Source organism: Epithele typhae, assembly GCF_022376455.1.
Source record: "Epithele typhae strain CBS 203.58 chromosome Unknown BXZ73scaffold_36, whole genome shotgun sequence".
In the NCBI taxonomy this organism is placed as follows: domain Eukaryota; kingdom Fungi; phylum Basidiomycota; class Agaricomycetes; order Polyporales; family Epitheliaceae; genus Epithele; species Epithele typhae.
In genome coordinates this window covers 272,668-287,376 of record NW_025954227.1, presented here as the reverse complement: position 1 = coordinate 287,376, position 14,709 = coordinate 272,668, and the positions used below count along the sequence as shown (strand labels likewise).

Below are 14,709 nucleotides of genomic sequence, written 5' to 3'. Positions count from 1 at the left end.
CTACCCCCACATGAGGGACTCCTTCTCGAGCACTTCAGCTTATGCAGGCACGTGTAGGTTAGACGACTAGCCTCTCTTCCAAGTCGGGCACAACCTCGGCCGCACTCAACAGTGCAGTGCTACTCATCCTGCGATTGAAGTCTGCTGATGCACAGGCCCCCGCTCACAATGCACATTGCATATTGCTGGTCAGCTCTGCCGAGACGTGGGCGATACATACCGAGTATCACATGGGTGCTGGTCAGATGCACCGATTGCCTACAGGAACGTACTCACGCTAAATGAATCGGTGAGTTTGTAGTCCAAATTCTCTACGGTTGCCGAGGCCTGACGCCGTACTCAATTGGATGTGACTCACCTCGAGTCGTCGAAGTCTTCGAACACTCCGGTGCTTTTTGGTGTTGGCGCATCTCGCTGACGTCCTGTCTCTCAGGCGCTTTTCGACGCACTCCGGTCGGAAGAATTGCTGGGCGTCACAGCACCAAGCGGTCTGCCCTTTTTCATGGCTTTCAGTCACGACTCACGTTTAGAGTTCTGGCACGAATACATCATCATCATCATCATCAGTCAGTCACGACTCACGCAGAGATCAGAGGCCATTTCCGATCCAGTCGGGCAACTTCCACCAGTTCCGACATCGCCACTCGCGTCAAGCCCGGAGCCCGGGCGCCGTGTATGTACGGGGTCACTACGAGGCTCCGGTTCAGCAACTAGCGAAGTGACTCCCAACCACCAGGCAACGCCGAGCTGGCCAGGAATACAGGACTATATATGCCGGTCGATGCCGGCGTCGAGCAGCATCCTCGCCTCTCACCTCACAGCCGCCCCTACAGCCGCCCCGCTACCTCTGTTCTCATGGGTTCACTCTCGTTCGACACTTCTTCGGCATCGGTCTGCATTGCGCTCGGCGTAGCTGCCTTTGTTTTCTACAAGCTGGCAACCAGACGGCGATCGCTTCCATTTCCGCCTGGACCGAAGGGCTGGCCAATCATAGGCAATTTATACGATTTCCCGAACCAGGACCAAGCTCGCAAGTTCCGCGCTCTCTCTGAAGCGTATGGTACGCCCCTTCCTTTCATTACTTTGAACTCTGCTCGAACAGGTCTTCCAGGGGACATCATGCACTTCAACGTGTTCGGGATGCACGCCGTCGTGCTCAACAAGCCCGAGCACGCCAAGGCGCTCATGGAAACCCGCTCATCGATCTACTCTGACCGGACAGGATCCACGATGTTCGAACTGTGCGTCTGACATCTCCTCAGCTACCGCGTCACCTCCAACTGAATATCGTGCAACAGGGTCGGGTGGTACGAATGGTCGAGCACGATCTTCCAGTACGGCGCCCAGTGGCGCGCCCACCGACGTATCATGCACCAGGCGCTCCTTCCAAGCGCGCTTGAAAAGTTCGAGGACGTGCAGATGCGATCGACCGCGACGATGCTGCGAGACTTGCTCGAGGATCCAGATCGCTTCGTGGAGCACATCACGATGTGAGTTGCTCCTTCGTCCGACTACTAGGTGGACTGAGGCTGACGATGAACACAGGGCATTCGCGACAACCGCGATGCGCATCGCGTACGGGCTCGACCTCCCAAGCATGGAGGAGAGTGACAAGAACCGGCACATCAACGGACTCCGCTCGATCTTGACGACCGGAACGGAGATTCTCGTTCCGGGGAAGTACATCGTGGACTTCTTCCCGCCCTTAAGGCACCTCCCGGACTGGATGCCTGGCGCCGGGTTCAAGCGCACTGCAGCCGACATCAAGAAGGAGGTCAATGCCGTGCTCGTGAATGTGTATGAACGTGGGAAGCTTGAGACGGTGAGTGATTGAGGTCCTGTCCTCACCAGCGTGGATATGATGTGACGTAATCCATCGCGGACATTAGGACAAGCAATCCATCGTCAACGAAGAAGTCTCAAAGATCGCTTCTACGACATTGACTAGAGACGAGTTGGCAGAGGCTGAGAGGAAAATCTGGGGTGTCACTGGGACGCTGTACACAGGTCTGTCCATCCCCGTTCGTCTTCCACCCATATCTCAAGCTAATCGGGAAAACATCAGCCGGCGCGGAGACCGTCAGTAATCATACCTCTCGTGTGGCAACAATCTCCTCACGCGTTCATTCCACAGACCGAATCCGCCGTCGAGGGCCTCTTCCTCGCTCTCGCTATGCACCCTGACATCCAAAAGCGCGCCCAAGCCGAGATCGACGCCGTCGTCGGCCGCCTCCGTCTCCCCACACTCGCCGACCGCCCCTCGCTCCCGTACATCGATGCGCTCCTCCGCGAGCTCCTCCGTTGGCACGTCATCGTCCCGACCGGGATCCCGCACACGGCGACGCGCGACGACGAGTACGCGGGCTACCGCATCCCGAAGGGCGCGCTCGTCATCGCGAACATCTGGTACGCGTCCACGAACCTCAGCGGTGGTGATACGTGCGCAAGCTGACGACCGGCCGCCGCGCCACGCAGGGCGTACACGCGCGACCCGAAGTCTTCCCGGACCCGAGGAGCTCAGGCCCGACGCTTCCTCCGCGACGGCGAGTTCCACGTCGACCCCGCGGCGGACCCGTACGACTGGGTGTTCGGCTTCGGCCGCAGGTGAGCGTTGTTGGGTGCTCCATGTAATGGGATGCGCGCGGCTCACCGTGTTCCGCCAGGATCTGCCCCGGCCGCCACCTCGCGGACCGGACGCTCTTCCTCTCGTTCGCGTCGATCTTGCACGCGTTCACGGTCACCCCGGGCGTGGACGCCGCGGGGCACCGCGCAAGCTCGAGGCGAGGTTCACGACGAGCGCGATCACTTGGTGGGTGCCGCTTCTTGATCTCCTCGAGTACGTTGTCGGTGCTGATGTAGGCGGTCTTCAGTCGGCCCCTCGAGTTTGGCTGCGAGATCAAGCCCCGCTGGGACGGCGCGCCGACTTGATACTCACGTCGTCGTCTTCGCAGGACGGATGAGCAGTGAGGGCGCTGGGTGGGGTGTGGCCCTTCGTGCGGTCTGTAGAGTACATGAAGTTCGCTTCGTCTGTCGTGCCCGTACGTCACTGGACGAAAGGTGTTCTGCCCAATCACCAAGACCTCGTGAGAACCGATATATAGTACTCTCAAACGCCTCGCCGGGCCTCTTTTATCAGCTCCTCAGCACGCGTGGGGCTCCACAACGTAGTCGTGGAAGGGAGGATGTCTGACAGCAGTCGCGTTAGCGTTTCAACTCAGGTCATAAACGAAGACAGCAGGAACGCGGACTGACGCTACGACCCCTATCGTCGCCGTGCCGTGCACAAGCTCTACGGAAACGCCCTTCTTGTCGACGGGAGGCGATATATATGTTGAATGCGTGCAATACGGACGCGGCGAGGCTCGGCTACGGCGATTGAAAGGGGGGGTCAAAGTCGTGACAAGCGTTTTTCCGTTGTGTCATCCTAATTAGAGGGATATCGGACGACACTCGTATACCCAGTAAGTGGTGCAGGAGAGAAGCTATAATAGTCGCGGAAAGCCGGGGATATCACTATGAATAACTAGGCGCAGTCTATAGGGCAGGCATGCCATGTGTGGGAGTAAATGAAAATGCGATAGGAAGGACGGTGGCGCGCGGCCGTTACAGGCCCGCACAAATGCAACGAAACCCAGTCCGAGCCCGGAGAACGACAGCGACAGCGACATGAGAGGACCGACGCGCGCTCACGCCGAGGCCTTCTCCCCGTCCACCGACGCCGGCCGCGACGGCTTCCGCGGCCCGTCCCCCGTCGGCGCGTACTTCGACCGCCGCCGCAGGTGGTGCCCGTACCGCCGCAGCACGAACGGGATCGGCGTCATCGCGAGCGCGAGCAGCCCGAGGAGCGTGCTCGCCCACCGCGCGTCCAGCCGCTCGTACATCTGCGTCGCGAACAGCGGGAACCCGGCCCCGAACAGGCTGCGCACGACCGTCATCGCGCTCAGCGCCGACGCCGCGACGAACAGGTACGCGTCGATGACGTAGTTGAAGAGCCCGAGGAAGAGGAAGGTGACGGCGACGCCCATCGGGAGCCCGGCGAGGAGCGGGGCCCAGTAGGAGACGGAGGGGAAGGACGTCCAGCCGAACCAGAAGAAGGAGAGGGTGTAGATCGGGGCGGCCCACATGCAGATCTCGAGGCGGTACTCGGGTGGGACGGGGTGCGGGGCGAATTCGGCGATGGCGCGCTGGTAGCGGGGGTTGAAGAAGAGGAGGTACGCGCCGACGCCGATGGCGCCGCCGACGAAGATGGGGAGGAAGGTGAGCCCAGTGAGGCCGGCGTTGAAGCCGTGGCCGACGGTGAAGACGATCGGATACGCCTCGAAGAGGAGGTAGATGACCCCGTAGACGAACTGCGGGGACAGAGTCAGCGACATGGCCGATGTGGGAGGCTGGGGACGTACCTCATGTAGAGGGTGATGCGATGAGCATCGGCTCGTTGGCGAGGACGACGAAGGCCGGAAGGACGTGGCGGATGTGCGGCAGGATCTCGAGGTTGTTGCGTTCCAGCGGCGCCCAGTAGCGGTCGTTGCCCGTGTCCTTCCGGAGCTTCTGCGCACGCTTGACGAGGATGATCGGCCTGCAGAGGGCACTCCGTCAGTCTTGCCGTACCAAGACGCCGATGAGCGCGGAGACGTACGCGTAGGTCTCGGGGAGGAAGAAGACGATCGCGACCGTGCAGACCCCCGCGAAGATCGCCTGCAACCAATACACCCACTCCCACTTGACGCCGCGACGGCCATGAAGCCGCTGACGATCGGGCCCAGCGACGGACCCGCGAAGGTGCGAGGGTGAACACCGCGAGCGCCTTCCACGCGTGTCCGCGTCCCATATGTCTGAAATGACGGCCCTGCACACACGTAACCATCAGCCTCAAGAAGGGACCCACAAGGGCACACGATGACGTACCCGCTGTTCGCAGGGGTGCCGCAGCGAATGTGCCGCCCAGGAAGCGGAAGATGAGGATCGCGGCGGTGTTGGGCGCGACGGCGCACGCGACCTGGAAGATGGTGTAGACGATGAAGGAGCCGATGAACACCGGGCGCCGGCCGACTTGCTCAGAGAGCGGGCCCCAGACAAGGGACCGACGCAATAGCCGGCGACGAAAAGAGAGATGGTGAGGACTGCGACCTCGTTGCCAAACCCGAACTCCTCCTTCATTTGCGGGATGATGCCGGACGGCGCGGAAGACGAGAAGTGCTGTAGGAGACCCACGTTGAGGACCGACGAGAAGCGCAGAGACGAGAGAAGAGACGTACGCATTGAGGACGAGGACGGCGGAGAACATGGTGATGACCCAGCGCCTGGGCGGGGCCATGCCTTGGGATTGTCGACGTCGTCTGGGTGCATGAGGACCTCAATTGGTCGACGGCTTTTCTCCGGGTGCCGGCCCGTATGCTTCGTGCTCGAACTCGACGTTGACATCTTCTGCGGCGGCTTCGGGGTCTCGACAAAGTTGGTGTGCGGGAGGTGTCTCTCTGTGACTGGGGGAGGATTCCCGATGGCTGCATGGGAGCATTGCGGCGGAACAGAGGGAACCCGAGGAGTGCGAGGAGTCGGGAGGTGAGATGGAGGAGAAGGTGGTTGAATCCGAGGACTGGAGGGCCTGGCCAACAAGGCGGGAAGCTATATATCACCAGAAGACCGAGAACTCGGACTAAACGACACAGATGATTATTGAGCACCGGGAGTGCGTACGAAACGCACGGAAAGTCAGCAGGGTATCGTCACCGCTGCATAGATCTCGACCATTCAGAATTGCAGACTGGTTGCGCCTCCCTCGATAAGACCGCCGGCGTTTCATGCCTTCCTCGCCAGAAGCTCGATGTCCGAGTGGTGTGCTGCATGGCAAAGAGGCGGATGAGTGCGGTTCGCGCTCCGCTTTCTTCATTTGATGATGAGACGCCTTAGAAGGAGGAGGGAGGAAGAGAAAAGGTCACAGCCACTGGTCGACAAGCGCCGCGACAGTTGCCTGGTCGTGCGCTTCCGTCGGCTCGGCACAATGTCGGGTCCACGTGGATCACATGCCAAGCCAGGCTTCAGCTCGTACAAATGGCGTACATGCGCTACTCGCTCGCTCAGCGTGCATCCTCACTAGGCGTGCACCGAGTCACTGACTGCCACATGTACATGCAACATGCTAATTAGTAGAACTTTTCGTGCTGCTCACCAGCGACGGACCGGGAGGGGACAACCGGGAGATGACCCAGTTCAACTCTTTCTCCGCGAAAGCACTCGCAGCGCTGAGGATTATCCTTTGCCAATTGATTGGACTCGTGAGCTTCTCGACACAACAGAACCACCTAAGTCATCGGCCGGGCGTATCGCCTTGAGGTTCGCGCTCCTCCGCCTCCCGCAAGTCAAGAGGTCGCGACGCGCGTCGGTCGGTTGGTGACCGTGTTCAGGCTCTCCACGGCTTCCTCTCGAGCTTAGAGGATAAGGATGCACTGAGAGTGACAGTTTCAGCTCTCAAAACCAGCCTGCGTCGTTGACGAGCTTTACATGAGCGTCGCACACCAACAGGGGGGTAACGATACATTCACCGCCGTCCGAGACCACGTACACACGCCAAAGTACTACGATACACCACGAGAGCGGGACACGGGACACAGGAGGCGGAGGGGAGAGCAACAGAAGGCGTCGTGTCTAGAGAGGTATAATCCAGCACGTACATAGAGCAAGCCGAAGCCGAGACCGGACGAGAGCGCAGACGTAATCGTACACAAGAAACATTCCGAGGCGAACGCCCTGCGAAGCGGCGTCACGGAGACCGTCCAACGTCCGAGCCAGGTATATCACATATCAGAGTCACCGGGCGCATAGGGGTGGGCCGAGGACGCAAATGGGAAGCATATACGGGTATCGAACCATCGGGCACGCACAGAGACGCGGCGCAAATCACGAGCACAACACGAGCACGAAAACGAAGAATAGAGCATACCTCACGGGCGACTCGCCCGCCAAACGCGCCTTTTCTCCCTCTTCTCCATCCCGGAAGCGCACTCACCACGGGCGATACACCGCCCCGTCGTCCTGCCCCGAGCTCAGTACCTCCGGCGAGTCCGGCGGCGGCTCCGCCCCGACTCCGACCGGCACACCGCCGTACCCCGTCCACTGCTGCGAGCCAGGGTGCGGCCACGGTGATGAACCGTGTCCCTGAGCCGGAGCCTGCGGGTGATGGTCGTAGTACCGGTCTTGCACCGAGGGCGGGCTGCTGCCCGCCTGCGACGGCGACGAGGCCGTAGCGGCGGCGTCCGCCTCACGCTTGCGCTTTGCTGCCGCGAGTCGCTCCCGCTCGCCGACGCGGGAACGCGGGGCAGGGGGACCGGTGGACTTGGGCGTGCCGGCCTTGCGCTTGGTGAGGCGTGAGTTGAGGGAGATGCCTTGCGAGGAGAGTTGCTGCGCAGGATAACGTGGGGTTAGTGTGCGAGGGACGGATGGAGGCGCGGGGACGAGCAGGGAGAGAGGAAGGGGGAGAGAGGAGCAGAGAGGAAGGGGGAAGAGGAGCAGAGAGGAAAGAGGAAAGAGGAGCATAGGGAGAGCAGAGGATAGAGACGCACCTTTGTGAGCTCCGTCGACGGAGGGAGGCCGGGGAAGTTCTTGGTCGAGAAGATCTCAAACGGGCCGCCGTAGCACTCGCGAGCACTGGGATGTCGTCGCACCCGCGCACCTTGCCGCCGATCTGGAAGACGCGGTACCGCGGTGCGAACCAGCCCTCCCGTTCACTGCGAGGTCCTGTGGATATGGGTCAGCGCTACGTGAGAGAGGCTCGAGCGAGAGACGCACCGCGAAGACGAACATCGCCGCCTGCGCACCCTGGTACTCCACCGGACGGCACGCGACGAACGTGCTCCCCCCGAAATGCTCCGTGCACATCGCCTCCGGCCTGAACGGCCACGGTGCGCCCGGCTCCGGCACTTGCTGCCGCGAGGTGGACGTTGAGGTCGAGGACTCCGCGGACGCGCTGCCGTACCGTTGTGCGGGTCGGGAGGTGGCCACACATACTGCGGTTGCTGCGGTTGTTCTTGCTGCTGAGCGGGGGAGAGCGAGGCCGTGGGCGGGCGAAGAACACGCGGGCGGGGGACAGAGAAGAGGTCGATGTGGCAGATGAGGTCGTGCGTGAGCTGGTCACTGTGGTCGCGGTGAGCCGGGGGCGGGGCGCGGGTGAACGGAAAAGCCGCGCGGACGAGCACGCGGGAGTGCGGGGAAGATGACGGGGCGAGTGCGGGGAGAGAAGAGAGACGCACTCGTAGCTGTCGAGCTCGACCTCGGCCTCGTACGGCGTGCCGGCGTGCTGGAGCTGGAAGGCGCGGAGGCGGACGACGGGGGGCGGGTCCAGCGGCCGCTTGTCGGCCTGGCCGTATCTGCGATCCGTGAGCGGCGATGGGGACGGGGAGGGGGCGGGCGCACCTGCGACCGCGGGAGGCCTGCTGGATCTCGTCGATGGTGAAGCGGACGACGCGGGCGGCGAGGGGCCCGGCGTCGAACGGGAACCAGCCGCCGACTTGCGGGGCCAGGGGTGGCGGCGAGGCGGACGCCTGCTGACGCGGGCGGAGCGGGGCGTGGGCGAGGACGAGGTCAACGGCGGGCAGATGGGCGGGGGCGGCAGGGCGGGAACAGGGAATCGGCGTGCTGACCATGGGCACCTGGAGCACGGCGCGTTTGTGTTTGCGCGCCGATCGGGATCTGGGACGAGCGATTCCTCGCCCGGCGTGCGCACGGGCCTTCTCGCGCGGCACGGCACCGACTTGGACCACGGCGGCGGGGGCAGCGTCGCCTGCAGTGCCCAGCGGGGCGGGGGAGCGGGTCACAGAGGCGGGGGCGACGGGCGCCCACATCGACCGCGAGAGTTTTATGTCGCCCTGGAGAAGCTCTTCGCGCGCTGCCACGCCGCACGCGCAGATCTCGCGAGTCCCCCCGCCCCCGTCCGGCAGGCGTGTGCGTCGCGCAACCGTCGCCGCACGCCGCACAATGGCGTCGAGCGGGCACACCGCGCGCACCGACGCGGTTAGTCGACTGCCATGCGCTGTCGGCGCGCGCGACGTGGAGCCCGCCGTCTGGCCGGCGCCCGCCATGCCCGCCTATCGTCTGTGGTCTGCACGGCAGGCGGACATGTACAGGAAGCAGGTTGCATCAGCATCGACGTCATCGTCTTGTGCGTGTGAGAACCCGCGGATGTCCTTCACTGAATCTTCTGTCAGCTCAGACTGCCTACTTACGCCCTCGCATTTCCTCAAGCTGGCTGCCATTCGACATCCGCGACGCGTCTCAGCTCCGTGAAACATCCTTGCCCGGTCAGGTGTGGCGGGATGCCTGGACAGTTCGAGTTCACGAATTACGGCAGCTTATCTCCAGTCCTCGCACCCTCGTTTTCCAGAGAAGCGTAGAAGCAGAAGGCAGACGTGATAGTAGGAACGGGGTATTGTCCCATGCACCGCACTACAGGCACTACTCACCTCCAGCACCGTCCACAGCCGCTTCTAGCTCACCCATGTACCTGGGCGCAGACGACGCATCCTCTTCGAACTCCACCCCGGTCCCACGTCCCTAACAATATTGGGTGCCGCGTGGCGTCCCCAGCGCGCACCCTCCTCTTCGTCTCCCTCGCGCCCGCGTAAGTACGTGATCCGCAGCCCCCCTCCCCGTCAGTCCCCATCGGTCCAATGCATGCGAGTCAGCGGACCGCATGTCCGAGCTATAATCGCAGTACTTACTTGTTGCTTGTGCATCCCACGCGTCCGGGACACCAGCAGCCGACCCCGCCGCGCATCCGCCGGTGTCCTAGGGCAGCCGCTATGTAAAATTCGCCCATATCTAGAGTCTAACGAAACCATGGCGCCCACTATGAAGGACAAAGCGAAGTGCACGAAGCAGCCGGAGAGTGCGCACGAGAAGCGGCCGGCAGCCCACCGTTGTGTGAACTGATCGGTATACGCCGGCGCCGGACGGTCGACAAGTGTGGACGGGCGCCCGCATCCCGTCCGCGGTGAGCGAGTGCGAGACACACTTCAACAAGAGACGCGGGAGAGCCCTCCAGTCGGACAGCGGTCTTGAGATACTTGGGCGCGCGCAGGGAGTACCGATTCCGTGTGGGTCTTGCAAGCCCTCAGGCGGGAGGGTATTGAACACATCTCATCAGTCTCGTAGTCGACGACGACTTGGATCGAACGCATCGTCCCCAGCCGCGCCGGCGAGCATTCGACGCGCCCCGCGACCGCCCCGCGCCCAGGCTCCGAGCTTCAACCAGGGAGTGTGCTCCGAGTGGTCGTATGGACTGCCCGGCGCGCGCGCGGCACCTCCACGAACGTTGAGCGTTAAAATCTGGGCGCCGCAGGATTGTCGTTCGGAGCTATGTGGCCCGGATAACACTGAGTCATAGGAAGACAGAAGCACGTACATCCGTGCGGGCGCGACGCGCGCGGACCGCCAGACGGCTGTGCACCATTCCATATACGCGACTAGCACCAGGAAGACCTTGTGCTGCGCACGACAAAGTGGCTTGACCTCGCCGTCAGCGGCGGCGGCAGGACCCGTCGGACCCGTGCCACGGAAAGTTGGGTGCCGCGTTTGTGCGGGAAATTGGTCTGCCTGTTCCGTTCGGAAAGCGGGTCGTGTGAGTGAGATCTCGGTGGCCAGCATCTCCATCAGCGCTCAGCGCTCAGCTCTCAGTAGTAGATGCTCACCGGCCAACTCCACTGCAGCGCGGTGCGCGGCTTCATCGCGATAAGACGTGCTCTGCACGATGTCGCACTCCGAGAGGAGCGGGGGTTGACGTTCCGACAGCCGGGATATCGCAAGCTTATGTATATTTTTCACTTACTTCGTATACGTGCTACGCCACGGCTGCGCCGGAACCCAGTGAGAGGTTTTGGTGCGCGCTATTTCCGACCGTGCGAGGCCGCGTGCACAAAAGGGTGGACGCCAGAATTGGGGTTAAATCCTTGCCAACCCAAGCGGAGCCCATCGGATTCCGCGCGGTCGCGGGCCCGACGCTGGGGGAGTTGCAGTAACCTGAGGAGCAGGTTGTAAGCGGAGCGTCGCTCAGGCGATGGTGGCCGCGGACTGGAGCCTGGAACGCCGCACGGCGCAGAGTTGCAGCAAGATATGGGCGCTAGTTCCGCAGCATCGCGGGGATCGCCCCGGATCGATCCGCAGCGACTAGCTATGTCATGAGCTGTCAGACATTGCATCCCGGGCTGAGCGGGGGCGTGCGACGAGTCAGCGGACGCCGATTGGCGGACAGCGGGGAGGAGACGGAGGAATGCGAGCCACAAGGGGCCAACAAACATTGCAACGGAGTATGTGGGTCAGTCCATCTCCTCTCAGCACGACGAGTTCTGACCTGGTCAAGCATGCCACCTCTATCCAGTGAAGCATCAACACCTCCCTGACATTCAAAGATATGAAAGCCGCACGCTGAGCGAGCGAGCGATGTAGTTTTGTGCGAGTCGCCTGGGATGATGTAATTATAAACGCACGAGACATGACTGACATGGACCCGACGGAAGCGCACGACCAGGTAACTAGCGCGGCGCTTGCCCACGAGTGGCTGTGTTGAACCCTCTCTTACTCTTTCTGCCTCTCTCCACCTCCCTGCAAGGTGTCTCACCATCCAAACGAAGAAACCAGAGCGCGAACCGCACCAAAACTGCCTGGTGCTATGCAGTATACCACTCTGACAGCGAGCTTGGCGAGGAGGGTCGCAGGCAGTAGATCTTATCAAAGGAGGCGCCCCCGGGCACGCGGATCCGATGTGTCAGCCTGCACTGCAATTCTGAATAGTAGAGATCTGAACACGATCTATGCAACGGTGACAATGCCCTGCTGACTTTCCGTGCGGTGGGTACGCATTCCCGGTGATCAATAATCACTGATTCACTTGTACCTTCTGGTCTGCCGAGTGCTCGGTCGTCCGGTGGGTACGGTCGTATATAGCTTCTCGCCCTGTCGGCCACGCCCTCCAGTCCTCGGATTCAACCACCTTCTCCTCCATCTCACCTCCCGACTCCTCGCAGTCCTCGGGTTCCCTTCTCTCCTCCGCCATGCCTCCCATGCAGCCATCAGCAAGCCTCCCCCAGTCGACTGAAGAGACCACCTCCCGCACACCAACCTTCGTCGAGACCCCCGAAGCCGCCGCAGAAGATGTCAACGTTGATTTCGAGCACGAAGCATACGGACCGGCGCCCGGAGAAAAGCCTGTCGACCAATTTGAGGTCCTCATGCACCCAGACGACGTCGACAATCCCAAGGCATGGCCCCGCCCCAGCGCTGGGTCATCACCATGCTCTCCGCCGTCCTCGTCCTCAATGCGTACGTCTCTTTCTCGTCTCTGCGCTTCTCGTCGATCCTCAATGTCGGTCTCCTACAGCACGTTCTCGTCTTCCGCGCCGTCCGGCATCATCCCGCAAATGAAGGAGGAGTTCGGGTTCGGCAACGAGGTGGCAGTTCTCACCATCTCTCTTTTCGTTGCCGGCTATTGCGTCGGTCCCTTGTCTGGGGCCCGCTCTCTGAGCAAGTCGGCCGGCGCCCGGTGTTCATCGGCTCCTTCGTCGTCTACACCATCTTCCAGATCGCGTGCGCCGTCGCGCCCAACACCGCCGCGATCCTCATCTTCCGCTTCCTGGGCGGTACATTCGCTGCGGCACCCCTGGCGAACAGCGGGTACGTCATCGTGTGCTCCTTGTGGGTCCCTCCTTCTCGAGGCTGATGGTTACGTGTGTACAGGGCCGTCATCTCGGACATATGGGACGCGGACACGCGTGGCAAGGCGCTCGCGTTGTTCACCCTCGCGCCTTTCGCAGGTCCGTCGCTGGGTCCGACCGTCAGCGGCTTCATGGCTGTGGCTGGCGTCAAGTGGGAGTGGGTGTATTGGTTGCAGGCGATCTTCGCAGGTGTATGCACGATCGCGATCGTCTTCTTCCTCCCCGAGACCTACGCGTACGTCGTCTCGCCGTTCGGCGTCTTGGTTACGGCAGGACTGACGGAGTGCGCTCTGCAGGCCGATCATCCTCGTCAAGCGTGCGCAGAAGCTCCGGAAGGACACGGGCAACGACCGCTACTGGGCGCCGCTGGAGCGTAACAACCTCGAGATCCTGCCGCACATCCGCCACGTCCTCTCCCGGCCATTCGTCGTCCTCGCCAACGAGCCCATGCTCGTCGCCATCACCCTCTACATGAGTGTACGTCCCACACGCACACGCATCCCGACCGCATCGCTGACTTTAGTTCCCGCAGTTCGTCTACGGAGTCATCTACCTCCTCTTCGAGGCGTATCCGATCGTCTTCACAGTCGGCCACGGCTTCAACGCCGGCCTCACTGGGCTCACCTTCCTCCCCATCTTCGTCGGCGGCGCCATCGGCGTCGGCGCGTACCTCCTCTTCTTCAACCCCCGCTACCAGCGCGCTATCGCCGAATTCGCACCGCACCCCGTCCCGCCCGAATACCGCCTCGAGATCTGCATGTGGGCCGCCCCGATCTACACCCTCTCCTTCTTCTGGTTCGGCTGGACGTCCTTCCCCTCCGTCTCCTACTGGGCCCCGCTCCTCTCCGGGCTCCCGATGGGCGTCGCCGTCATCTTCCTCTTCCTCGGGCTCTTCAACTACGTGATCGACGCGTACCTGTTCGTCGCGGCGTCGGCGCTGAGCGCGATGACGGTCGTGCGCAGCCTGTTCGGGGCCGGGTTCCCGCTGTTCGCGACGCAGATGTACGAGACGCTGAACCCGCGGTGGGCGAGCACGCTCCTGGGCCTGCTCGCGCTCGTGATGACGCCGATCCCGTTCGTGCTGCGGCGGTACGGGCACCACCTGCGGCGGCGGTCGAAGTACGCGCCGACGGGGGACGGGCCGCGGAAGCCGTCACGGCCGGCGTCGGTCGAGGGGGAGAAGGCCTCGGCGTGATCCCGTGTAGGTCCTCTCCGTTGGTCTCTGGGCTCGGACTGGGTTTCGTTGCATCGGTGCGCGCCGCCGTCCTCCTCGCATTTGTATTTTCTGTCTCTCTCTCACACACGTACATCTATGCCTGCTCCACAGACCTGCATACTTATTCATACTATTAGCCCTGGATATCCGCGTGTATTATAGCTTACTTACTGCAACGCTTAGCATACGAGTACCGTCGATAACTCTAATTAGATTATGTAGTGTTTCTTGAAATCGCAGCCAGTCTCCCCCGCGTCCCCGACTCGTCCACCGCTTGCCGAAAAGATCCACCCACCAACCCGTCCACCGGCGAGTGGGTCGGCTTCCACATCATCGCGGCCACCGGCCTAGCTGTGATAGTACGTCCGTACCTGGTCTTGAAGCGGAGGGACTCAAACTGGCAGAAGGGAAGACTTCTCACGTCGGGCGGCAGGGTGTCCGTGGTGTTTGAGCTGGAGAGCAGTCCATTGAGATGGTTCATAATGACAAGGACAAGGCGAGAGAGAGACGCCCATCGGCGGGCCGCTCCCTTGAGCTTGAGCGCTTCAGCGTTGCACCTCTTCATCCCGACTGCAGTGCCCCTGACATTCGATGACACCACTTCGAAAAACTCGCTTCCCAGTGACGGCGGCATTGTGCGTATACCAGTTGGCTGGCTGAAATACTGATCATCCTGGTAGTCTGCCTGACCAAACGCTCAAACGCTCAAGTCCTACTCAAGGGCAATCTCGGCTGCCCATCGACATCATTCGCATTGAATCGAACGGGTCTCTCAAGCGCGGACTTCCAAGAATG

General features: G+C 62.0%; 4 protein-coding genes across 4 annotated transcripts; 2 read left to right on the top strand and 2 right to left on the bottom strand.

Moving 5' to 3' along the window:
- Positions 1-855: 855 nt before the first annotated feature.
- Positions 856-2,928, top strand: BXZ73DRAFT_103001 (CyP450 monooxygenase; the record flags this gene model as incomplete). The annotated part of the gene is made up of 10 exons (XM_048015444.1): positions 856-1,060; positions 1,112-1,241; positions 1,299-1,490; positions 1,546-1,822; positions 1,890-2,007; positions 2,066-2,079; positions 2,135-2,406; positions 2,476-2,604; positions 2,664-2,813; positions 2,871-2,928. The coding sequence occupies 10 exons, from the start codon at positions 856-858 to the stop codon at positions 2,926-2,928; spliced, it is 1,545 nt and encodes a 514-aa protein (XP_047876281.1).
- Positions 2,929-3,686: 758 nt separating this feature from the next.
- BXZ73DRAFT_90976 (MFS general substrate transporter) lies at positions 3,687-5,314 on the bottom strand (the record flags this gene model as incomplete). Its single annotated transcript, XM_048025821.1, has 6 exons — positions 3,687-4,388; positions 4,447-4,576; positions 4,637-4,695; positions 4,734-4,832; positions 4,886-5,120; positions 5,256-5,314. 6 exons carry the CDS (start codon positions 5,312-5,314, stop codon positions 3,687-3,689), a joined length of 1,284 nt encoding a protein of 427 aa, XP_047876280.1.
- A 1,685-nt stretch (positions 5,315-6,999) lies between these two features.
- BXZ73DRAFT_102998 (uncharacterized protein) lies at positions 7,000-9,071 on the bottom strand (the record flags this gene model as incomplete). Its single annotated transcript, XM_048015443.1, has 7 exons — positions 7,000-7,395; positions 7,557-7,610; positions 7,667-7,711; positions 7,783-7,960; positions 8,002-8,127; positions 8,244-8,360; positions 8,407-9,071. The coding sequence occupies 7 exons, from the start codon at positions 9,069-9,071 to the stop codon at positions 7,000-7,002; spliced, it is 1,581 nt and encodes a 526-aa protein (XP_047876279.1).
- A 2,967-nt stretch (positions 9,072-12,038) lies between these two features.
- On the top strand, positions 12,039-13,893 carry BXZ73DRAFT_90975 (MFS general substrate transporter; the record flags this gene model as incomplete). The annotated part of the gene is made up of 5 exons (XM_048025820.1): positions 12,039-12,476; positions 12,509-12,657; positions 12,721-12,933; positions 12,995-13,175; positions 13,231-13,893. 5 exons carry the CDS (start codon positions 12,039-12,041, stop codon positions 13,891-13,893), a joined length of 1,644 nt encoding a protein of 547 aa, XP_047876278.1.
- Positions 13,894-14,709: the final 816 nt, after the last annotated feature.